This window comes from Notothenia coriiceps, unplaced genomic scaffold (genome assembly GCF_000735185.1).
Source record: "Notothenia coriiceps isolate Sejong01 unplaced genomic scaffold, NC01 NC01_scaffold00013172, whole genome shotgun sequence".
Taxonomy (NCBI): Eukaryota; Metazoa; Chordata; class Actinopteri; order Perciformes; family Nototheniidae; genus Notothenia; species Notothenia coriiceps.
The window spans coordinates 137,515-163,847 of NW_011345873.1; the positions used below are offsets into that span (position 1 = coordinate 137,515).

Consider the following 26,333-nt stretch of genomic DNA (forward strand, 5'->3'; position numbering starts at 1 on the left):
CCCTTTATTTCTTCCGTTAGCTTGGTCGTTAGTTAACGTCCGTCTAGTAGTTCTGATAATTCCGAGCGCACAGAAACACGGCATCGTTTGACAGGAGGCTGTCCTTTACTATCCGAGCTAGCATGGACGAGCTAACCAGCATTTCACACCCTTTGCATTAACTGCGAAGTTATCGGTGAGTTTATGTTAACGACTGATTGTGATTATTGCTATATGATCCAAAAAACACCAAAACCTGAAACGGAAAGCATAACTAGAGTCCCTTCTAGCCATCGTCATTTAGCTAACGTTAATTAGCTAGCAACATCCCTTGGTGATGTGTTGTTGCATCCCTTTAAATACAAAATAAACCGCTGTAAGATGTAAACATTAGGTCGTTCTGTTTAAGATTATGTAAGAAAGTTAGGCTAACTTTTAGGCTAAAAGTAACTAAGTAGAAATATTCAAATACTGTACTCAAGTACAATTCTGAGAGACTTGTACTTCACTTGAGTATTTCCATTTGTTGTTACTTCGACTCCACTACAATTCAGAGGTACATTTGTATACTTTTCCTCCACACATGATTAATGATGTGAAATATAAACAGCACTTAAATAAGAATTTAGTTACACTTGGAGTAAATTCACAAGCTCCCCTGCAGCATACAGTAATACAGTTACCTCTACCTTTACCAGACTTGATCACACTCTATACTCTAATGCATCAATAATTATAATTTGAAACATATGATATTATTCTGAAATGGGCCAATCTGCATAATAAGTACTTTTTACTTCTGTTACTTTATGTATATTTTGATGGTACTTCTGTTGTACTTTTACTTGAGTAACATTTTGAATGCAGGACTTTACTTTTAACAGAGCATTCCTACACTATGGTACTTCGACTTTTACTTAAGTACAATATCTGAGTGCTTCTTCCACCTCTGGTGCTGACTAACTGTACATACATAAACCTAACTTATAAAGCATCCCTTGTGTGATTTAACGATACATATAACTGTAACCTGTTTATATTCTTCATTGACTTAGAGGTTTCTCAGCTAAGGAGCTATCAGTTTATTCTGAGACCTGCTGAGATTAGATACATGTTAAGGTTAAACCGCTCCGTTTGCTGCAGGTATCACTAGTCAATCACTTGAAAGCTTGTCGGGCTACATCATATTTTATGTAATAGTAACAACAGCTCCTTTCTGTTATTACAGGTCCTGTGCTTTTGCGGCCCCCCCTTCCCCTCTCAGGTCAGAGCTGAGGGTTGGGGTCAGCTCCTTGGCTAATGTCGCACGTTCCCAGTGAAGAGGGGGGTCTATCTGAGGCTGCCCCAGATGTCAACAACCAAGACCTGCTAGATAACCCTGCTCAGAAAACAGGGAACGCACCTGAGGATCAGGTGAGGGAGCGTGTGTGATTTTTGCCAGTGGGTGTAACACAGTTGTTTCCTGTGGCTTTATAATTGGGTTAGGGTTCAATTATGATTAACATGACTGGCTGGATTAAATTGAGGTAAAGGGAAACCCATTAATGTGTAAAACACTTTAACACAGGCATACAGACCTTGTGCATACTTTACAAAGAGTGGTATGACCAATTTCATAACAAAAATACAAGTTGAAACAGAAACATTTGACTTTATTTTGAAAAAAAAGCCTCTATTGCGGTAATTGAGAATTAGTCATCGACATCTTTTATCTCAAGAATAATTTTGAAATCCATAATGCTAGAGAGAACGAAGACCCAGTCTAACTTTTCCGTTTTTTGAGCCTCAGAATTGATCAAGTCAATGTAAATGGTTTATCTAAGCTCCTATCCTCATTCCACATTGATCAGCTGTATGGATAAAAGAACACCCTGTTCTCTCCAATAAGGTCCAAATCTCAACCCTGGACTAGGCTGATCTGTGATCAGGGAAACCCTTTAGAGGTTTAAGCTACTGTTGACAATTGTATAGAAGAAACAGTGTACCTTTTAATAAACAACAACATCAACCTTGAAACCCTCTAAAGTTTCAAGGTCATGCTAGTATTAAAATTCTCTGTCGCAAAAGTAGTGATAGAAAAATTATTTATTCCTCTCAAATGAAAAAGTGTGTAGATTTGTTGACTAACGCAAGTAGTAACCAAATCCAGTTGTCACATGACATATTGTAATGAGTCTTAAAAAAAGCATGTCCTTGTGTCCTCTCAGGCAAAAATAGCAGCTGCACTTTTCACCTACTGAACGATAGTAGGGCAAAGTAGAAATGAAGGTGCTATGGATGCAAGTCACATACTGTCCCTCTGTAGTTATGCACACGTTGTAAATGTTTGCATACAGAACCTAGTCCAGGCGAGAAAATCAGCATGGTGTCTAGGGCTGGTGTCAACTTGTGTCTGTCTCTCAACGCGATAATGTGGATATATATGTAAATAATCCATTAATAGCATTGTATTGTTTTCCTAAAAGTCAAATACCAAATGGACTTTGAATGTTGCATGTCATGTATGCAGAAAGGAATGTTTGCAAGGAGATAAACCAGTTTAATTTCTGAGAGAAGGTGTCATACTTCTCAATCTTTTTTTTTTTTTAAATCTGTACACCTGTTGTGTGTGCACATCGGATAATTGATTTGGCAGCTGATTTGGCAATGTGTGAATGTGGGTGTATGTTGTTGTGTCAAGCAGTGGTAGGCTCTCTTTCAACACACTGAAACAGAAGCGGCAGTGAAGGACCAAATGGGTTACTTGCAGCATTGTTTGTGATAGTTAGATATTCAGTAGCAAAAGGTTGTTTACAAGCTGTAGCTGTATCAGTTGTGGAAAGAAGAAGAGGCGGCTTATAGAAGAGGAAAGAATAAAACAGGGCTTTGTCCGCCCGACCAAGGGGAGGCCTGATCCTTTTCTGTCCGACTCTCCTTCGCTTTCTCTCATGGTCTCAGGTTCCTCAGTAGGAACTTAATGGAAGGGCTCAGAATAAGCTTAGATTTCTTTATTTACTTATCCTGGAAGATGCAGAGTTGAGCAGTGGACAGGTGTAGATACAGGTGTATATAGCAGGCATTTGCTTTTTACTTAGGAACAGAGAAATATTGCTGATGGGAAGAAGAAATATTGATTAAGCATCATTCTTCCTCAGGTGCCGCATGTGGTGGATGAGGCCTCTCCTTCTTCCACATCTTCATTTGAGCTGCTGGACATGGATTCGGCCCCAGCTACTTATCGAGAAGTGCAGCCTCACTGGTTCTTCTGTCCACGGGGCGAAGATAACACAACGTGGCTTCCTTTCAGCAGAGAAGACTCCGACAAACTAGAGAACGCCCTCAACACTGGTGAGCAGCTTGTGTATATACTTTACATGTACAAAATATATCGTACATGTCTAATTTGGTATGTGAAAAGTAAGTAAATAGGGAGTTTGCTGCTTAAAGATAAAATATCAACACATTACTGTTGTTAACACCGGCCTGGTACCCAGTAGGAAGTTTAAGGTGCTTCTGTTTCACGAAGTTTCAAGGTCAGCCTCTTTATGATTGATATTTAGATCATTTCAGATTTGACGTCTGTGATATTCATATTAAAAGTCTTAGAGATCCTTTTTTGTAAAAACAACACATTGTGGTATTAATCAGACAATAACCATTGTTGTCTTTGTGTGAGATCTTCTTTTCAACATATTGAGCTTCTACTGTCCAGTGATAATCATACACAGCCATTACCTAAAGGGAAAATATACAACAACAAAAAACAGTAGTGATTAATTTCCAAATAATTGGAAAACATGATTTCCCAAATATTCTATAGGGAGTCAACCTGTTAAGCCCCACGGACCCGCCGAAGGGGCCGAAACCACAACATCTGCAAGAAACAGTGTCTGAGGGCTTCTTAAGATTTAATAAACTATTAATGTTTCATATCCATGTAACGGGAAGAAACTCAGTGAACTGATGATATGAACAATTTTTAGCAAAAAAAAACACAAGACTAACGCTGAGCCTTTGAATTAGCCCTGAGCGAAAAAATGCTAACGCCGTTAGCACAGAACTCACGGTATAAACACCCTTATTACTTATCGTAACTGCACATCCAACCCATTGATTAGCATCGTGAGATATTAATTGTATTGAGAGTCTACTAACCCATCATCCAAGGGTGGTTTTCACTATAAGTAATGCAAAAACAGACACCACAACACGTAGCATTAGGTAGCAAAAGACGGCACATTTCTTACCTTAGCTGTTATTCTGATCAAAAGTTGTCTTCAATGGCATTACAATGATAAAAACGCTGCTGAAGGTTAATCCAATATGTCTGTGTCACTTTGAAATGATAAGATAGGTATAGGTACGCATAGCTCTCATTTCTCAATGGTAACGTGTTTGTGTGTGTATCTGGAGATTTGCCTTCGATTATATTGGCTCTAACGGTTCAAAAGAGATGTCTATCATCAAAACCGACCAATGGGTTCCAGAGAAACGGCAAATACACCCATTTCCACCCAAATGACCCCAGTGGTGGAGTTTTATTTGCTAAACCTCTCTAAAAAGGTCAAATGTCACTTGTTTTGCATCAATCTTGATACAGGGTACTTATTATATGTTGTGCTTTGGATTCCTAAAGCTTTTAGTCTACTAACCCATCATCCAAGGTTAGTTTTCACTATAAGTAATGTTTTTATTTTGGGCAGACACTATAATTTAAATTGTTTTACTTTGTTCAATCTGAATTTTCTTTAAAATAAAAAAACATCTATATTGATTTTGACTTTTCTACATCCAACTCACAGGTTTATCATTACTTTGAGAAAAAAGATTATTAATTTACCCGATTTAGAAGTGAAGTTATTGTCATTTGTTGTGGAAATGTCATACCTGAAAAACAGGCTTGGGGCTTAACAGGCATACTAAGTTATTGCCTTTGACAATACAAGTGTTCCTTTGCTCATAATCCTAAAGATGATATGTCCATATTATTCCAGGAGAGTTCACTCACTGTATCATCCTGGTGATGCTGCTGCAGAAGACATTTAAAAAACGTTATTAAGACACAGTATTTGGAGAGTGTCTTATAAGCCCCTTGTTTTGGCTTGTGTGTGTGTGTGTGTGTGTGTGTGTGTGCAGTTGGAGACAAGGAGGGGGATGAGGTGGTGATAGCTGTGGATGGAGAGCGGTATGACGTACATGTCAGGGAGAGGAAGCGCTACGCTGTGTATTGGGAGCAGGGTCCCACTGAAGTACGCCGCTGCTCCTGGTTCTACAAAGGAGACAAAGACACCAAGTTCATGCCTTACCCCGAGGACTTCTGCAAGCGCCTGGAGGTATTTCACACTGAAATAAAACTCTTTCACACACATACAACAAAGAACATAGGGCTTTACAATAGTCAAACAATCAAAACAAAAGAGACAAAACTCAATTAAAAAAAAATATATCGTATTTCTTTCTTTTACTTTCTGTTGGCTAATATAACTTAATGTTTAAAACTGTGTCTTGCAAAGGTTGCCCATCTCTGTGTCTTTTAAGAGGCTGGCACCGCGGGAAATGTAGTCTTTTATACTTCCTTGACTACAGAGGTCACGATTAGGTGACAATATTTGGCACTTTTTACAAAACAGAAGACTGCTCTAACACTGCTTACTCCTAAATCTTCTGATTTTATTCTCTTCCTACTTTGCCTGTTACTATTTACTTTTTTAATTGCTGTTTGTCTTTAATTCCTTCCTCTCCCTTCCTCCAATTTTTCAGGAGGCCTATATGGTTGCAGTCACCTTGAATGAATGGAAGACGAAGCTGGAGTTTCCCTCTGGAGAAACTGTCATCTTACACAATCCCAAAGTAAGGCCACACCAGGGCTTTTATGTACATATATTTAGTTAGGTACATTGTTTTCTCATTGTAAGCCTCTTCTCCTTCATTTCCCTGCTCCAGCTGATAATGCAGTATCAGGCAGTAGGATTGCAGGATGAGTGGCAGTCGTCCCCCTCGGAGCAGACCCGGCCTCGCACACTCAAAAGGGGAGTGGGCAACATCACTGTAGAAATACCTGAAGGTGTGTGTGTGTGTGTGTGTGTGTGTGTGTGTGTGTGTGTGTGTGTGTGTGTGTGTGTGTGTGTGTGTGTGTGTGTGTGTGTGTGTGTGTGTGTGTGTGTGTTTTAACTACAAAATAATCATATTCAGAATTCCTTTATTAGTCCCGCAGCAAATGTACAGTGTTACAGCAAAAGTGGCATAGCAGGTAGAAAATTAGTAATACAATAAAAAATAAAGACAGTACAACCATGGCTTAAAAAATGAGTAGCAGCAATACAAAAAAAACAAAGTGACATAAGTAACATATTATGGTGTTCAGACCTTATAAAAAATGTATATACACATATTGGGACATTTATAAATAATGTATGTTCTTCACATACAAGTGATTATTGCACAATACAATAGCAAATAAAAGTGTCTATATTGCACATTGCAGGTTTGTAAGATTGCATCAGTCTGTATTGTGTGGGGGTCTACCAGGGGCTCATTACATAAGGTATACCTACAGTTTACACTTATTTCTGTGTGTTCCCAGGTGAACCAGAAAAGGTTGACCATCTAGTCTTTATGGTCCATGGCATCGGCCCGGCATGTGACCTGCGCTTCAGATCCATCATACAGTGTGGTAAGTGTGAGCTGGTCTGTGTGTGTATTGTTGTTTATATGCATATATCTATGTGTATGTAGGACTTTATTGTTTTAAATGTCTCTCCAGTAAATGACTTCAGGAGTGCTTCCCTGTCCCTCCTGGGCTCTCACTATAAGCGCGCCCAGCAGGACGGACAGGTAGGGAGGGTGGAGTTCCTCCCGGTGAACTGGCACAGCGCTTTACACGGAGATGCCACTGGTGTGGATGAGTAAGTATACAGACAAATACACATCTACATTTTGTTTGTATTCAAATCGTTTCTACAATGTTGTTTACTGATTTTATTAATGCATTATACACCAAAGCTAATTCCTTGTATGCCCAAACCTGCTCTGCAATAAACCAAATTCTGATTCTGAGATTGACAAAACAAGATCACTCTGATGCATTAAAAATAATAATAATAGTATTTAAAATAACTTTATTTTGCAGAAATTAACATAAAAACAGGGATAAAATGCCGAATGATAAGATAGAGATAATAGATGAGATAACATAGAATACATATAGTGCATCAAATAAGATAGAATAATAAATACATTTAAAAATGATCCAATTAGTAGCCATATTTGCAGTTTACACATAAACATAAAAAAATTGAAGCAACATATTTTCTGCATCGGTGGGGTAGATTTACATTTGACTCTGAAAGTAGTCGGCCTTCAGTGCACTCTCTACCAATTGGCACCAGTCTCTGAGGCTATAAATAACAACAGCGCCACATTTTTCCTACTGAAGAATACTTGCAGAAAACGTTCGAACTCTGTGTTCCCTCCCTTCCCCCACTTTCAGGGACATCCAGAGGATCACGCTGCCGAGCATCAGCAGGCTAAGACATTTCACCAACGACACTCTGCTGGACCTGTTTTTCTATAACAGCCCCACCTACTGTCAGACCATCGTGGACACAGTGGCCTCAGAGATCAACAAGCTCCACACCCTCTTTAAACAGAGACACTCAGGCTTCAACGGAGCCATTTCAGTGGTGGGCCATAGCCTGGGTAGGACATGTACAAAGTCAAACACACACACAGTCACAACAAGTCATTCAAAAGCTGAAGTTCCACTCTTTCCTTTTATCTCCTCAGGTTCTCTGATCCTGTTTGACCTGTTAACCAATCAAAGGAATGGATCAAATGCCAGACAGGGGGTACGATCACATTCATGGCTAAGATATACCATCTGTAAACAGATAAAAAGGAATGTGAATAATAAAATCCTCTCCACTTTCTCTCCCTTCCTTTGCTTTAGGTTCTCTCTGGTGAATCCTTGCACCACGACACGCTGCAGGACACTCTGACCAGACTGGGCCTGCAGCAGTACCTGGACACACTGCAGGCAGAGAACCTAGACCTGGAATCATTGGTAATGCCCAACACACACACACACTGGACATTGGTGTATACATGTAAGTGTAATCCAAAGTTAGAAACGTATGGATCTTCTCTTTTAGGCTCTCTGCCAAGACTCTGATCTCAAAGATTTAGGAATTCCTCTTGGCCCTCGGAAGAAGCTCCTGAACTACATCAGAAAGAAATGGCTTTCAGAGGTCAGCTTGAACGTATACAGGGTTTTCTTGTTTTGGAAAATATGACCATTACGACCTTGTTATGTTGGGGTAACTGTGAAAACAACATTGTTTTATTGGGCTAATTTCTTTTATGGCCAGTTCCCCCTTTGCTTGAGGGCTCTCTTTCTAATTATTGGCAACTATATCAAGTTTCTCCAGTTCAGATTTCTTTGAAAAAACTTTTTATGTCTGTCTTTATTAACACTTTTTTCCTTGCGTCACTCGATTTCTGCTTCATCTAATATCATAATTGTTCTTTATGTACATCGTAATGTTTATGAAATCAATTAGGTTTGATCTTTAAATTGTACAGTAAACGATAAAAGGGGTCTGTGGGAGCAGAAACATGGGGCGGGGTATAGTGCATCTGAGATTTATTGCATTTAATATGATTAAAACACCCTGTGCAAAAAAGTATTAACTTTTGGTGTATTATTTCAATAGGATAGTAAGAACCGTGCTGGACGTCTGCCTCCAGGAATACAAGTTCAGCCTGAAGGTAGCAGCGATCAAGATGGTAACCAATCTTCAGCAGCGTCTAAGAGGAGGGCTCACTTCCACAGGGCGCAGTCCGTCACCAGTGCTGTAGAGTACGAATACTTCGACGTCGGCATTGGACAGGTACCACACATGGACAGTTTTGGACACAGACATAAATAAACATGTTATTAGGAGTACCGCTAGATAAAAGCTTTGATGCATCATCTTCCTGCTTCTCTCCTCCGCCCGCTTGCCCGGACAGACCAATGGAGGCATAGCCAAGGGACAGGTGTGTCTCACAGGGCGTTCCCATGCTCTCAGGCTTTGTCCTGTTATGATCTCACTGTGCCTGGGGGTTCTTTTCACCTGCATCTGGTCAGGGAAAAATTAAAAGAACTTGAATTATAGTGGATTTTCTATGAGCAATAGGGTTTCCATGGCTAAGTCACATTGTTTCCTGACTGAAGCTACCATTTCGTCCCAGTCGTTCAACACCACACCCTGTGTCTGTGCTCATCCAGTCCTGCATGAATGCTCAGCTCCGTGGTCTCCACTTTCCTACTATCATACTGCCCGGTTGTTGTCTTCAAGTCATGAATGGTAGTTTGAATGTTGAATGTAAACACCATACTGCCCCCAAGTGAGTGTTTCATCTGTCTCAATAGCTGTGTTGTAAAACCAAAAAAACATTTAATAACATATTTTTCCAACCCAATCATCTCTTCACAGGTATCCATCAACTACCCACAGCTGGCTTTCCATCCGCAAACATTTTTTGCTTTTGGCTCTCCGATTGGGATGTTCCTGACTGTGCGTGGGCTGAAACACATTGATCCCAATTACAGCTTCCCAACCTGCAAGAGCTTTTACAACATCTACCACCCGGTGAGTAATCACATATGAACTGCATCTGCCCTTTCAAGCACACTCACTCCCACAAAGGGAAAACACCTGGTTTGAAATGCCACAGCCTTAGATTGACATTTTTCATGCCCGCTTCAATCTAAAAGGCATTAAGGAAGCATCTCTTAACGTTTAAAACATGTTTTGCATTGTGGAGCGATGATAACATATTTAACCACAGCATTAAATCAACATAATTAGAAGAATACTACTTAGTTTCCCCATTATTTAATAATTAGACGATTAAGAAAAACAGACTTTTTGCATTGTAAACATGTACATGAGATCGAAAAACTTGCATTAAAAAGTAAAAACAACCAATATAAAATGATCTCATAGTGGGTCGACTATTAAAAGTGACATGAATCTGTTCCCCTTTATGGCTGTGTAGTTCGACCCTGTAGCCTATCGGATAGAGCCCATGATTGTGACAGAGGTGGATCTGGAGCCCATGCTGATCCCTCACCATAAAGGCCGCAAGAGAATGCACCTGGGTGAGGCTGTCTGTTCCTCTTGTCTTTGTGGAGCAATATTGGGGTGTGGTCTTTTGTTTAATGATGAACTCTGTTTCTGTTTGTCTCATAGAACTGAAGGACAGCTTGACCCGTATGAGCATGGATTTGAAGAACAATGTTTTTGGATCATTACGGACGGCGTGGCAGTCCTTCGCCAGGATCCCCGTGGCTGCACTTCCCCCATTGGACGAAGCAAACACTACAATAGAGAACGACCTCCAAGAGTCACAGGGTAGAAACATGACTTTTTATTTGACTGTGATTTCTGTGTGTGCACAAGAGTTTCTCTGACCCAGTCTCCTTATACTCTCTCACCCCTCTCTGCATGTTGCCACCTTTTTCCACCCTACCTTTTATTGCTCTATCTGGTGGTTGGTCTGGATCCATCATCCTTTACCACTTTACCGTGAACTTCAGCCTCAGCGGCAGTCTCTGCTTCTGCTAAGAGGGAAGAGCAAAGGGCTGATTTTTGGACTAAAGTACTGGAATGGCCCAGGGCCCTTCATAAGTATAACTTACAAGGTAAGCCAGGTTAGTCACTTGGCTACAGCAAGAGAAAACCAGTAAAGCCAGCTTACTTCTCGTTTTGCAATCTTGTTTTCTCTGCAAAGTGTCAACCTCCAAGCCTATATAAACTTGTCATTCATTCTATATTTTCCGTTTTAACTTCCCAGGCTTTAATCTGGAAAAAATAACATGCACAAAAGAGGCAAAACTGTATACTTCGACTACCTGTTTGCATGCTGTAGTACCTGCAGAATTTCATAAACTTGGAAGGACTCCATAACTGTATTTTACTTTGGCACCTCATCTCCCTCACAAAGACTAAATGTTTATGTACTGTGTTGCATTTTTCCCGCAGGCTCTCACTAACCTTCGTTTCGGACTGCACTACTGCTGATACTAATCTTGTCTTCAACTCAAAATGCAACATTCTGAGATCCCCCTGAGGCCTTTCCCTCCTAACCCCTCCTGTTGACGTCTAGTTGATTCATTAATCAACGTCATTGTCAGCAACAGATGCTACTTGACTAATCTTCCCATGGCGTAATCTTGAAAGTGCTGAACAATCAGGACGAGTTATATTGTAGTGATTACAGTTGTGTTTTCAGCAAAAGTTATTCAAACAGTAGGTAAAGTCAATATTGAGTCACCTACATTTGCTACATGCAGATACAAGTCCTGCTCTTTTTTGTAATTGTTCAACTACTCAGCCTGTTGGTTCATTACATAGGTCAAGGGGAAAACAGGTTCCACTAGAAAAACAGAGAATTAAACACAATCCCTTTTTTTAAAACTTGGAACTCTCTTATATTTAAGAGGGTTAAGCACTTTCTGACAACCCCTACAACCTTCACCTGTTCTATCTGTTGTGTAGGTTTGTAAGATCTGAAATAATTAGTACTAAAAGCCAAGGTCATTTGAGGGTAAGAAATTATTTTAATGTCCGAATAACAAGCTAGTAAATGCTGTAAACATCCAGTAGTTAAGAGGTCATTGTCAGTGCATTGGGTGTTTGTGGAGATACATCTTAATATAACAATGCATTCTTAACATTGCAACAAATACATCATTCACTCATCGCAAAACTCACCGACCTAACTGAAATTGACTTAGCACCATACCTGCCCCTATGGCTGAGTCAATGCATGAACACAGCCTCACTTAAAACGCAACCTTTAAAACCTCTATGATTCATTATAGACATCCATTCAGTACTAATCCAAGCATCGTTGTACCAAAACGTTCAACTGCTAAAAAACGTGTGAGTACTCGCAGCCAAGTAGATATTCTGGTTTCTTGCCCAAATTACAATTGCTTTCTAACAGGAGGTCTGTGAAGTTTTGCAGGGCTTTGAGAGTCTCCCATTTTTGGCTTAGGTAGCTTTAAAGTTCTTGAATTACGCATTTAATAAGCTGTGAAAATCTTTCTCTTGTAGATTACTGTGAGTTTTATTCACCCGCAAACAAGCTGTCCATTTCCTGATGTGGTGTAGTTGGACCAAAAAGCTGCTGCTGGCTTTTGTCTTTGTTTTTTGTTGTCTGTTTTCTGCCTTTACAGCCACATTATGTCTATGCAGGAACATGTGAGGAGGCAGAGTCCTCAGAATCAGCAGAGCAGAGGGAGCAGCCTGAGATTAAAGTGGGGATGTTGAACGAAGGAAGAAGGATCGACTACGTACTTCAAGAAAAACCCATTGAGAGCTTCAACGAGTACCTGTTTGCTATCCAGTCTCATCTGTGTTACTGGTGAGTCCTGCATACTTGTGGAGGGTGCTATTTTGTTTTTCCAAAATGTCTCAAATAAATGACATTTCCCCTCTCTGTCTGTCAGGGAATCGGAGGACACTGCTCTCCTGCTGCTAAAGGAGATCTACGACAAGCTAGGTGTAGCCTTTGAACAGCCACAACAGTAATAAAGTTTTTTGAATGTAGACTTGATTTTAACTTGACAGCTACCTGAAAGGGAGACAGTGAAGGACAGATGTCAGAGGCTGCACAATCCTCTCCCAGAATGCCTTATTGTCCGGGTGTCACCAGACTGCCCCGCCCTCCCTGACAATAGAGACTGTTAAACTGCAGTCAGGCAGGGTATCAGTCAACCTTCATTTGAGGTAGCCGGGGCTTCTTGGTGCTGCAGGACTAATGTCTGATAGTTGTTTTAAATCCACCTGAACATCTCGGTCATTTTCATTTCATTTCAAACCGCTCCTGATCGCACTTTTCTGTCTACACCAAGTCATTTTTCTTTTACATACCTTTGCACTTTTATTTTCCAACAGTTGTTGACATATCATGAGTACAGCTGCAGCTGAAAAGTAAAATAATCATCATGATAACCAGAAGATACACACAGTTGGAAAAACCGAATATCAATGTATTTGACGACAAAAAAGATCCTTAAAAATGACCCGAATATATACAGTGTGTGTATAAATGAAATAGATTATTATTTATTTCCCAGCCCTATGTACATCCTTGAAAAGTCAGAAATGTAGAACTATGAACATAATTTAAGTGGCAATAGACACTTTTTTTGCTTTAATTGATTATTATAAAATGTATATTGATTACACCATGTAGAATGTATAGTTTGACTATCGGCATTACATTGGTTTCTTATTAGCCTCGTTTTAACTATGCAAAACTGACTGATTAGATCTCCTGGCCAAATGAAAGCTTGATTTACAGCAAGACGTGAAATATTGCCCACTTTTTCGGAGTGTAACGTTAAAAAGTCACTGAAAGTTGCCAGATGACATCCTACACTCATTTGCATTTTGGTAACATCATTGTGGAATCATTTGCATGTTTTCGCCTGCACAAAGTGCAAGAGGAGAGTGAGCAATCGTATGTTGTTGGTAGAATAACTGTTGTTATTAGTAGGCTCTATAAAAGGGAATCAAAATCTAGTTGTCTCTTTATTGAATAAGTGCAATCAACCTTTAAAACACAAATTCAGAACAGCTGCACAAACAATAATTCAACTTTTAAACAATGAAAAGTTGTCTATTTGCCACTTTAAGTGTTTAAACTTGAACAAGGAAGCTCTCCTTTAGCCTAACATTCAACCTTACCTTTATAAATAAGCAGGTCTGCTGGTTTTATTTCGATGACAATAAAATTGTTTAGGTTTTGAAGGGAAATGAATATTGATAATTTGTCTACTGGCAGCTATATTTCCTTTCTGTCAAAAGTAAGGCCCAATTTAAACCCAATATTACACCTACATACATTTGTGCAATATTACAACAATGTAGATGTGACTTATTTTTCATTTCACAGGCGTGGTCCACAATTCTACTTCAACTAATAATATGTTTACTTGCAATGTGTATTTTATTTTTTCAGTTTATTTTTGTTTGTTTTTAGTTTAAACCAATCTATATTCTAAAATAAGGGATCCTGATGAATATTTGTGTCAGAAATGATCAAGGGATGCAGGGGAATTAAAAGGACAAGCTTGTGTGTATGTATGTTCAGAAAGGCCAGCTCTATCTCTCTGAGGTCTGTGCCATTCATTCCTTCTGTCTGTGTCTCCCAATAAGAGTGTATTCTTTATCCCAAAACATGGTTAATCCCAATACAGAGTGGCATCTCAGATACATAATTCTAACTTTTGTATTATCTAAGGGCCAAATGCTACATGTTTCTCTCAACTGTTCCTTTGTATCAAGGAATTGTAAAGTCATATTCTGTACTGCATGCACTTTTCATAATGTAACAGAAGGGTTTCTCAACAGTTTCTGATCCTGACCTTAATCTAAGGAACAGAAATTATTTTCACAAACCCAGCAATAAGGAGAGTTATCACTTTTAATTTGATTAAATTGAGTATGTTACCTTGATTATATAGAAATTATGTTGCAATGCATATCAATTTATTTTTGTCTAAAAATATACACAACAAATATCAATGTGTCAGTGATATCACACATCTGCACCATCAAGCAACATGGGGTACAGACTAAAACGTTGACAAGCAGGGTGTTTTAGTATTTAAACTTTACAAAACAACCCATACGATATGCACTGTCAGGGCAACACAGCCCAAGCACTAGAGCTCCGCACAAAACATGAAGAAACCTCACAAGGTTGTTCATTTTCTTCCAATAAGTTGCACTGAATATGAATGATCATTGAACATCACCCGTGTCTCTGTCATGTCCGTTTCAGTAAAACAGGACTTAAAGTCACGAACTCCTCTTCCTTGACATGAGTACTGTTTTTGCACTTGATACTTAAATATTTAAATAACCAAAAAAAATGTTCTCATTTCTAAATACACACCCTATGATAACATGTTGTGTGTGCCATAATAAAAACTTTACAAGTCTCTTGTTGTTCTTAAGAATTCATACAAGCATGCTTTCATTGGATTGGAAACACAACACTTTCAGCCGTTTTTTAGTATGTGTATCATATTTTCCCAGGACATCAATGAATGCCCAAACTCACTACATCATTTCCACATATTGAGCTAGTTTGAAATTATGAATGCACATCATATATACTGTAATCCAGCTAAAGTCTATCATAAGCAAACAGTTCCACATTCAGAACGTTATTTATTGATCATTGTGACTGGCATGTAAAATACGTTTTCAAACAATAAACGCTTCCAGTGTTGTGTTCAAAAGTGAATTCAACTTGTTTGTAAATAAATACATTTGGAAATTATTCTGTTCACAGTTAAATGTTATATAAGACTCTAAAGTGTCTGTAGCTCGTGAGATAGTGCGTTAATCTTTGAACAGGGGAGCACTGGTTCTATCCCCACTGCAGTCAGCATGTCGTTGTGTCCCTGGGCTAGACACTTCACCCCAAATTGCTCCTCTGGGGATTGCCCACATTATTGAATGTACTAAGTCACTTTGGATAAAAGTGAATTTACCTGATCTTGTTTGAAACACTGAATTGTAAAGGGTATAGCCTTATCCATTACCAAACAACATGTAATTGTAAATCCCTAAAAAGGTTTCCCTTTGGCTGAAATCTTACAACAATTTTATTATTTTCGTTATTTGTTCGATTTGAGCTGCGAAATGTGGCTCGTAGGACTTTGTCATAACTTTAAATATTTGTCTTTCATAAAACCAAGTTTTCAACAACCGTTACTGTGACAAGCTACTGGAGCATGCGCAGTCGTGAGGAAAACACAGCATCACGTTCAGCGGTAGAATTGACTAGCAACCCTGGACAACAACAATCAAAGGCAAGTTAAACTCTTATTGTTGTTGTATACGTATGTTTTATCTATATTCCTCAGAGCTATTGGCTACATTGTGTCCTCATTCATGTTCTTTTATCTGCCTAGTCTATTATGTATTCGTACTTTGCAGCGCTAATAACTTTAAGCTGTCACGTTGTCAGAGCAATGCTCAAGTCTCTGTAAGTATCTGGCTTACAACAAGAGAAACGTATTCATACCATAAGTCATTGTAAATACCACGCTAAATGTGCTTAATGCTCATTTGTTTGTTGTTTGTGAATGCTTTGTGATACAAGCCATTCAAGAGGTAGGACCTCCATAGCTAGCCTCATGTGATTTATCTCAGTGGGAGAAAGTTATGCACTAAAGCCTCTCAGTTATTCTCGAAGGCGGGCCTGTCCTACGCAACACTGCCTGAGCCAGCAGAGGGGTTTTAGCCATTTATATTTGACAGACTATCAGGATGGGACAATCTGGAATCAGGAGGTATGATTTTACTTTAATCATTAAGAGGCTCTGTTGTGTTGACACAACACTAAATGTTGGTTAAGACATGTCTCACTAGCCTTATCCATTTTTACATTAAGCTACTTTAGTTTTTCAGAAACACTGGAAGCATTTAGCTAACTTTAACCCTAATTTTGAATTGTGTACATTTTTGTAAGGGGGTAAGAGGTCCAATTGGACTGATTGTTTTATTAAATGAATGCAAATAAGCCTAGCTTTGAGTACTGTGCGTGTGTGCGTGTGTGTGTGTATTGTCATGCTAAAACTCAAGTGGGGGGTTTGGGGTCACACTCACAGCAGGTAGCGGGAATGTGGCACAACAAGTGGGGCTGTGTTTTATGCCGCCTTCTCTCCCTCCATCATCTTCCATCCCTCCCCCTGGATCTGAGATCTGGTATTCAGCGGACTAACAATAGAAGATACTCTTTCACGCTTTTTTTTTAAACCTAATTATACACCAACTCTATCTCCCTCCTTCCCTGTTTACTCTCTCTGTTTCTCTTTCTCACACACACACACACACACACACACACACACACTCCAATCTCCATCCACCCCCCTCCACCTCCTTGGACTTAGTGTGCTTTAAACAACCCCCGTCACACACACCACCTCTCTGCCTTTCTCCTTCTATAGGATACTGCCTGACAAGGGAATGCAATCTGACTTTGGTGTGTGTGTGTGTGTGTGTGTTTAAGTGAGAGGGAAAGAGTGATAAATCGGAGGGTGTGGAGAAGCACAGCGAGGAGGCGGGACTGTCAGCTATTCATGTGTGATCAGTGGTACTCCTGAGTGTTTTGACTGTACAGCATCAGCAGAGAAGGGACACGGAGAGGAGGAGAGGCTAAATAATGCCAGGCTGTCCAGAGGAGAGGCAGAGGTGAACCTTTGGAGGACAACAAAGGGACGTACGCAGCGTCTTTGGGAAGCCTGAAACAAACACAGACTCGGCGGCTGTTACCATGGGGGGATCCTTCAGCCAAAACAGGAAGGGCTCCTTCAGCTCTACTCGGAAGAAGAGCAGCATGTAAGATGTGATGCTTCATTGTTTGTGTGGACAAGCTTTTAGTGAGAACAGGAAACTTGTGGGTGAGTGGGTGCACTTGACAGTAGATCAATAGCGCCCTTTGCTACTTGTGTTGTCTTGTGTGTATGGACCATAGACTGTATATATAATGTATGAACTAAGCACTTTTGTATCGGATAGTGGAAGAGGAAGTGTGAGATAAGGGGTTGAAGGGCAGTGCTGACACCTCAATGCTTCCTTCAGAGCCAGGGCTTTCCCTGCTGGAATGAAAGCAAAGGGACTGCTCTGCAAACAACCTGTCCTGTCGTGCTATTTTGGTATTCAAATCTAAGGAAATCGAGGGAAGAGGCAGAGTGCTACAGCTGGTGACATTATGAGAGAGGCTAGTGTAATGAGCATCATGCTCCTAGAATTCAAGTCTAAGTGTCATTGGTTCTAATATTTTAGCAGCAGCTTTTGTAGTTACAACTGTAGAAGAGATAATGCTGCCTCTGCTGTGACCTTAATTCTAAAGTGGTGTTTTAATTATACAAGCGGTTCTTTGGGTCTGGGCAGACATAGAAGGACACATCGTCCTGTTCTGATCACGCAGTGTTAGGAATCCTGAAAGTGCCGTATGACCTGCGGCTGACTGGAGCCTTTCATCTTGTCAAAATGAAGGGAAATGAAGATGCTGTTGCTGAGGCATTTGTCAGAGCTTAAAAGCATGCTCCCTCTTCTTTTCCTTTAATCTTTTGTAACAGAGAGCGAGTCCTTTCACTTGTCCCCTGATCCCAGTGATGCTTTATATTGTTTAAGCTTCTCTATGCCCCTTGTAGCGGAACACTTTCCCTCGACAGATGTAAATGCACAGACATATTTCAGCCAGCCTATTCCTAAATGTCGCTGTGTTCACTCAGTGATCCAAGTCATGTTGTAAACATCATCAGCAGTGGTGCTGCCGGACTGAAGCAGATGTTTTTGTTTTGGATGAGGCAGGAAATCACGACCAGTAAGGCAAGGATGTCAGAGATCAGAAGACTGAGACGACGAGGCCATGTCAAAGAAATGATCATTGTTATTTTTGTGTTTATTTTAAATCTCGCTGATCACAAAAGCATACTGTAGTCCTCTGGATCTGTGTTATTGTTAGGGCAGATGGGGGCTGGGGTCCTCCCTGTGGGAAAAAGCTAACCAGTGCCGTGGGATCTCAGTTTTCTAATTTTAGTTGCCTTAATCATCCGTGTTATGGCCTAACTGGAGCAGTCTTTGATGTGCAGTAGACTTCCTGTTCTCCAAAACCCAGACAGTTCCTCATTTGGGAAGAGCTGACTTTCATTTGGAGCTCATTTAATGCTGCAATGTTATGAATATAGGCCAGTGTAGGCCGAACAACTGGGATAATCATTTGAGATACAAAGACATTGTGAATACATGAATACGCAAAATGTGAAGATGTACACTTTAATTATGCATAAGCCTTTGCTGACTAGGCGTGCAAGAATGAAAGTCTAACTCAGGGCAGAACGATGTCGAAGTTAATAAATAAAAACCCTCAGTTGAACAAAATGGTAGAAAACATATATGGCATTTTAAAGGGACAAAACACTGTACAGACAACACTATGTAATTACACACCGAGGAAAACATTGTTCTTATTATTAGCCATGCCTGCTAATATAACCCCCTTAAATATTATACGGTTTAAAGGGATTTTAATGTAGTTTAAATGGATTTGTCGGGAATGGAAACACGTGTTACCTCCCGGCTCTGTGCGTGCATGTGTGTACAATGTTCATGCACTTCTGTCTGGTAATTGTGTGCTCTTGTGTCTCTGTTGTAGTCAGGAACAATAGCTCGGCTGGTGCCTGTTCGTGACTCTTCTGGGGTAAACCCCCCCTCTCTCTTTTCCCTTGTTCCTTCATTCTTTCCCCCCTTTTGTTTTTATCATGCCTCCATCAGTTTAGATATTCCTGTGTAATGTAGCACGGTGAGTGCATCGACCTCATTCAGTCTGACTCTGTTCACCCCATGCTAGTTTTCTGCTCTGATTGCAGCTAATTGGGGGTTCCTTATTAGAATTGCTAAGATATCAAGAATGTAAAAACAGTAGAACATTAGATACTTTAAGGTAAGGCAAGGCAAGTTTATTTATATAGCACCTTTCAACACAAGGCAATTCAAGGTGCTTTACAAAAATAAAAGACATTCAGACAAAGGCATTTAAAAACAGTCATTAAAAATAAAAGATAATAAAAGAAACATTAAAAGAAAAAATACATGAATAAAAAGTTACAGTGCCGTTTTAAGATATAAATAGTTCACACAAAAGCATCTCTCTTTATATTGTGTCCCTCTGAGATTTCTGCATCCTGTTAAATTCTGAATTAAATTGTGAAAAATAACAAAAGATATAAAGGAAATATCATCAGCAGTATGCTACTTTCTCTCTCTCCTTCTGTCTCTGTGATATGCATGTTTCCCGAGTGAAATACACTAGTGACCATTTCCCAAACGTTGCAATGATGAAACCAGAGATCCTGTCAACTCCCATAGGTGACGTCAGACCTGTTTTTTGTCTCTCTTGTTCTCCCACTCACAGCTATTCTTCCTTCATTTCCTTGTGTCTTCTATGCTCTTTCATCCTGACATTGAGTCCCTGGCTGATTTCAATGCTGCTGTTCTTTTGTTATTTTGTGGTATTTATGTAATGAATCTGGATGATAGTCCACTTATGACCGCTAGATGGAGCCGTACCACTAAACAAGTGTGACCCAGCAGTATTATTGTAGAGTCAATGTGAGTCATTACACAGACTAATAGACAGAATGACAGACATTAGGGCTGCTCAATTAATCATATTTTAATCGCGATTATGTTTTGCAACGATTATGAACACAACGTAATCAAAATAAAACGATTATTCTTTTATTATTACTATTACTTTTTTTTTTTTTTATTATTTTTTTTTTTAGTTTTTGTTGAATTATACTTAAAGGTCAGGGTAATCAACTGTTAAAAACATACTGTTCACATTTTTTTTCTCCAATAAATGGATGTTTTCAAAGTCAATGAATAATCACATTTAATAATCGCAATTACAATTATTGACCCAAATAATCGAGATTATGATTTTTGCCATAATCGAGCAGCCCTAGCAGACATACAGATAGACTGTCAGCAAGTTAGTCTATCCCAGGAGGGAAATACTTATGAAGGCATTACATACAGTTCACATGTGGTCCCACACATATATTCATGCCTTTACTTGTATCCCCTACAGGCACAGATGTACAGAGGCAGGGCCACATATTTATACATGGCGGACTGTGTAGTCTCAGCAGAGCATGAACGTTATCCACCACTACTTATTTTTTACTATAAATAACCTTTGTGCCGCTGGAACCAAACAATACTGACTCAGTTGATTGAACCTCAAAATCTTCTGTAGATGTTTTTGAGCTTGTACTCTGCTGCAAAGAAGACATCACGTTGAATACGTTTGTTCGAAGTACCTGAATGAAAAATGACTGAAGTCACTATCAAGTAATTTACTGCTACTGTGTTTATTCCTCAAATCTAAGGGATACAAATTAAGGCCCAACTATGTTACCAATTTGACAAAAAAACAACTGTTGTTTGTTTTGACAACACCTTCAACAACCTGTGTTATTGGGATAGTTATGCTAACTTACCAGCTGTTTGGGTTAAGACACATGACCAGGAGCACTTAGGCTATATAAACACTGACATGTTTTTTACACTGCAAGTGCTGTTTGCCATGTGTGCTGTGTAAATGTTGATCAAAGTAGAAATATTTAACGGCCATACTTTCTGCATTCCTTTTAATGTAACTTGTAATTGAAATGGGGGTAGTGCCCAAGTCTAAAATTAAAAGAATGAAAGCTACAATTACACGCCGCATTAAGAAACGTTGGACAGACAACATAATGACGACTCTCTTATCCTTAGCAGTACTGGTCAAATAAATTGTGAACATTTATCTTCAGCATTTCGTTATGTAGGGATGTTAAAAATCAAAATGGCTCATTATATCGAGAGCTTAACCATGCTCGGTAATCCACAGGAATCCACCCAAAGAGGTGATTATTTCATTATAAACACGTTTTCCTCATGGTGGTGCTAGAGGAAAGACCAGGGATTTACTAGCATGTCTCAAAATAATCACAGCAAATTTAATCTAGACCCAATTATTTCCCCCTGCTGGGAACCACATCGTTTGTCTGGAGAAATGTTGACCTGACGGTGGAGCTGAACAAAATGTAAGATATGTGCTTTTCCATCAACATCGAGGGGATTGAGAGCAGAGATAAACAGTGTGTGAAAGTTGAGAAGCTTCTCTAATTCCCCCTCAGTGTGTACTGCACACACACACACACACACACACACACACACACACACACACACACACACACACACACACACAGACACACACAGACACACACAGTTATCTCACATCACCTCTGTTGTGGCTCACAGACATGTTTATCATTGCTGATGTATTCTTAGCTCATAACAGCACATGCTTCTATCAGTCAAAACCTAATTGATGATTAAGGATGGGCATTCTTGCTGGACTAACTGGTGTGTGTGTGTGTGTGTGTGTGTGTGTGTGTGTGTGTGTGTGTGTGTGTGTGTGTGTGTGTGTGTGTGTGTGTGTGTAACACGGTGGGCTAAAATGGCAGCTCTACATTGCATATGGTTGTATGTGTGGGTTTGCCACTCTCTCACTGTGTGCTATTTGTGGTTTCAAGGTATTACATAAGCGTCCATTCTTCCCTCTCTCTTTTCCCTCTTCTCTGTCCGTGTCGCATCTCTGCAAGGGAAAGAGTCAAAGACTTACCCACTGTCTAATTCTGCTTGATGTCTCTCTGTGTGTACTGAAGACAAACGTGTGTTATCTGTGGGACATTGCAAGTCCGGAGGCAGGTTGACAACTTGAAGGTGTAGCAGAGAAAGCAGGATATCTCCTGATGCTCGGGGGCTGTTAGCTTTCACCGTCCGATGCAAGACAGACAGGTTTGTCCTCTTGGCTGTACTTGCTGACAGATAAGGTGACAAGGGAGAGAAAGGAGACAATGCCAGGAATGTTTACGAAAAAACAAGAGCCCGTTTCAGGTTGCGGCCCTGCCCAAAAACTCACTTAAAATTATTACCATTTTTCTCTCTCCGTCTCTCACTCCTCACTTTTAATGAACCCTGTTTTCCATCTGGCTTGCCTCTAATTTGCTCCTCTTGTCAGTTCAGCTATCACAGACTGAACAGAGCATCTTTATCTGTGTTCACCAGTCCGTGACATGTTTTTTGAGTGGGCACGTATTAATTATGCTCAGTGTCATCTGTGACAGAGCTTCTGCCTGTTTTACGCCCTTCCGTTTTTTGCATGTGAACAGTTAACAGCAGGACAGGAGCTTAACATTGCAAATAACAAATAAAGCATCCTTGCTGCTTTCCTTTCTTTCCCTGTTCATCTTTTTCACAGTGGCTGAATCACCCTCCTTTATTAGATTAGTCATGGTCCATGTTTTACGAAAGAACTCCTCTCATCTGGCCTAGATGTGTGTGTGTGTGGGGGGGTGTGTGTGAAAGAGAGAGAGAGTTATACATGTGAAAGCCTTGGTTATGTAAGCCATCTATGAACAGCCTCAGAAGCACATGTGTGGGTGAAAGTGTGTGAGCAGAGATGAGAGCTTTAATCCAGATGACTTGTGTGTCAGTCGCACAGTGCTGTTGAATCTAGGTTTGCTGCATTGATTCCTTTGCTGTCTGACCTGGATGTGGACAATAGATCCTCTGTAGGTTCGGTCACAGTTGTAGCTTTATGTGTGAAGTATTTATGCAAAGCACATTCTCAGTCCTTAGTCCAAGTATCTTTGCTTCTCTGTAGCTGTTATCCCCCTTTGTTCATCCAGAGAAAATACTCATTAGTGCTGTTTTTCTGCAACAATGATGCATGGTCTCTGCTGAGAGCTGCCGAGTAAACAAACCACTAACCTTTCAAACTCTCTGTGGTCTTTTACGTCAGCAAGCTTAGTTTGGGTTTATATTGTTTAAGGGAATTAGACACGATGTCCTTTCTGCGAGGTGGGCTTTGTTTGAGAGGTTGGATATTACAAGGTTATGAGGTTCCTGATACACTTGAGTTTATATATTCAATCAAAACTCATCTACTTGCATCTTTTCAAACATACTGTTAACTAGGGATGTCCCGATCACCTTTTTTTGCTCCCGATCCGATTCCGATCATTTGATTTTGACAATTTGCCGATACCGATTTTTCCCGATCCGATCTTTATGCAATGCATTAAGAGGAAAAAAAGCATTCAAGTTGTCCCTTAAGGTTATTTTTTTATTTAAATTGGATATTCTATCCAACATGGATATAGCTTCTTTCTTTCACAGCAGCATTGGATTAGTTCAGTTGTGCAGCATTGGATCAAAACAAAATAAAGCTTATCAGTACTCGTTAGCTTACTGCTACAATTAGACACTGCGCCCTGCCCACTCTGTTGCCAGATTTGAGAGAAATAAGCAACCAGGTCTATGAAAACAAGCCCCAAAGAAGCAACACATACATGATGTTCTGTAATTTGAAACCAAAACTAAGGCCTTAGGATGACTTTAAGACTTGAACATGGTCATTTTTGTTTTGTAACATTGAATACAAAATTAAAAAAAAAGTATTTAAAAAAAAATAAAAAAAATCCCGATCCCCGATTTTTTTTCTCCCGATTCCGATCTTTTGAAAATCACGTGATCGGCTCCGATCCCCGATCACGTGATCGGATCGGGACCATCATCTACAATAATCATGGTATTTTTTCATAATTACATTGTTCAAGTGTTCCAAATACGGTATGACCCAGCCAGCGTATTTCTAATTTATATGTCGTGTTCTAGTCAGTTCAAAAAACCAAGATATTTCACTTTAAACTCAAATGTCACATTTTTTAAGGCAGAAACAGCATTTTCTCCGTTTACGCATGAAAATCCCTGAAGTATTTTGTGTAACTGGAGCGTTGACAAGCGTAACTAGGAGGAAGCCACTAATTGGATGACCTTGATGGTTATTCGGACTCAGGGATCATGTCATTTGGATCCCCGCGGCGCTGGTAGTGAACGACAGATACCAGCGGACCGGGGCGCGGAAGTGAAAGCAATTCACCAAAGGCGATTAACTGTTTCAACAAACACATGCTGCAAAGTAAGGCCGCGATTTTGCCGATGTGTTATCGTGGATGTCAAAAGTCGAAAATAATCTAGCAAATGGAGGAGACGATCTGATCGGAGCAACTGTGAGCAAATAATACGAACTGAAACGGCATGGAGCAATGACTATGTTTTAGAAATGCGGCTTATTCCAGACACAGCCTGGTTTGTGGATACTTTACGGGCAGAAGCACATTTATATTGAAAGAAAGAATATACATTTCCTTTTTAGTGGCGCTTAATAGGCAAGCAACTTGAAATTGTTATCAAATGAATTCATACAATTTTTTTTTTTTTACCTATTGTCATTGTATCGATAGCAGACCAGACGGCCTTTAGTGACAACTCAATGCTATCCTGCCTTAACAATTTATGTTAAAAACAAAAATCTAATGTATTTTTGCCTCGAAAATCATCGAGCGCCTGAACGCCCCCCCCCCCCCCTTGCGATCTTTGCGCCCCCCAGGTTGGGAACCACTGCTCCTACAGGACTAACAAATAAAACAGGTGTAACATTGTCCAGCATGAACAACACAACCAGCACTCTCTGTCTTTTTGTCACTGTCGGGTGTCTTCTTGCTCACTGAGATAACACACACATAACACACAACTCACGGCAGTGTCCCAAAACATCTTGTTTCTCGCTTTCACAGACAACATTCTTCACAAACATCATGTCTCTGCTCCTGAAACCACCCTCACTGGTGGCAGAACCGGTTCGACAAAATGTGTGTGTGTGTGTGTGGTTGTGGTGTGTGTTGCTGTGTTGGTGTGTGTGTGTGTGTGGTGTGTGGTGTGTGTGCTGGTGGTGTGTGTGTGTGTGTGTGTGTGTGGTCTTTTTATCATCTGGCAGAACAGACTGTTTCTTTGTTCTTCCGTGCGGCAGTTTAAACACACAGTAAAACAGGGCTGAGGAGGGCACATCAGAAAAGTAAGGAGCCATTAATGGCTCATGCGACGAATGTGACAATGCTTGAATCAACTTCCACAAACAAAGATGGTGGGCGGCGTTTGTTACCTGAAAGTGAGTCGTGATGCCAACAAAAACGCTCTTTCTTCTTGTTGCTACAGAGAAACAGGACAGCACAGCAGAAAATGTTTTGACTGCTCAATTGGTTCATATCTTTGAATAGGTACTGGGGAGATCTGACGGGTCAGTACAGCTGAATTAATGGAATCTATTTTGCTTTGTCGGTTGACATTTACCATGCTGAAACTATTCATTCTATCAACTAATTTAGCTCCCCCTGGAATGCTGTGAATGATCAATGCGGACCGGCGCTTTAAAGGACAGGATTCCAACCAGACACGCAACAAGTTCTTATTTGAGATACGCGATGTAGCCTGAAATTTCATGATGACAAAGAATTGTTTTTTGTTGTCGCTTGTGTACCATGTGGTTTTGTGTTTATATATCCTGGGTCAGAGGGATTAATCGTTTTTTTGTTTAAGATCTACTGCATATTGGAAACGGTTTCTTACAATTGAAAAATTACATTTGGAACAATGTAGAGAGTGAAACAACTAGCCAGGCATTAGACGAAGGAAATAAAGTTACCCAAATAGGCCGATAAAGCACCGTCCAAACAGTTAGCTTAAGCTAAATGGCGAGCTACAAGTACCTCTTGGCTCGAGAAAGCGAATTCAAACACAGTTTAAATAGTTTAATTAAAAGTTATAACACAGAAATCAACAGCCCACAAAGCATAGGTAGGATGTTTAGACTGTGGTTCGGTTGATGAAGGAATCAACAAA

The 26,333-nt window shown here is 40.0% G+C and overlaps 1 protein-coding gene across 3 annotated transcripts; it reads left to right on the forward strand.

Moving 5' to 3' along the window:
* Positions 1-88: 88 nt before the first annotated feature.
* Positions 89-14,959, forward strand: ddhd2 (DDHD domain containing 2). 3 transcript variants are annotated; one of them, XM_010773919.1, is made up of 20 exons: positions 89-175; positions 1,208-1,392; positions 3,114-3,306; positions 5,095-5,291; positions 5,719-5,808; positions 5,902-6,022; positions 6,542-6,631; positions 6,722-6,863; positions 7,448-7,656; positions 7,744-7,805; positions 7,907-8,020; positions 8,109-8,204; positions 8,670-8,846; positions 8,968-8,994; positions 9,435-9,590; positions 10,000-10,102; positions 10,194-10,355; positions 10,541-10,645; positions 12,204-12,372; positions 12,458-14,959. In XM_010773919.1, exons 2-20 carry the CDS (start codon positions 1,279-1,281, stop codon positions 12,537-12,539), a joined length of 2,409 nt encoding a protein of 802 aa, XP_010772221.1. In that variant the 5' UTR covers positions 89-175; positions 1,208-1,278; the 3' UTR covers positions 12,540-14,959. The 3 variants fall into 3 exon arrangements, with proteins under 3 accessions (XP_010772221.1, XP_010772223.1, XP_010772222.1); XM_010773921.1 differs by lacking the exon at positions 10,541-10,645; XM_010773920.1 differs by lacking the exon at positions 8,968-8,994.
* Positions 14,960-26,333: the final 11,374 nt, after the last annotated feature.

What these genes read in the sequence shown, in the direction of transcription:
- ddhd2 (XM_010773919.1), top strand. Translation starts at nt 1,279, where the DNA reads ATGTCGCACGTTCCCAGTGAAGAGGGGGGTCTATCTGAGGCTGCCCCA. An exon ending in TTTACAACATCTACCACCCG is followed by an intron (nt 9,591 to 9,999) that starts GTGAGTAATCAC and finishes ATGGCTGTGTAG; the next exon opens with TTCGACCCTGTAGCCTATCG. An exon ending in CAGTCTCATCTGTGTTACTG is followed by an intron (nt 12,373 to 12,457) that starts GTGAGTCCTGCA and finishes TCTGTCTGTCAG; the next exon opens with GGAATCGGAGGACACTGCTC.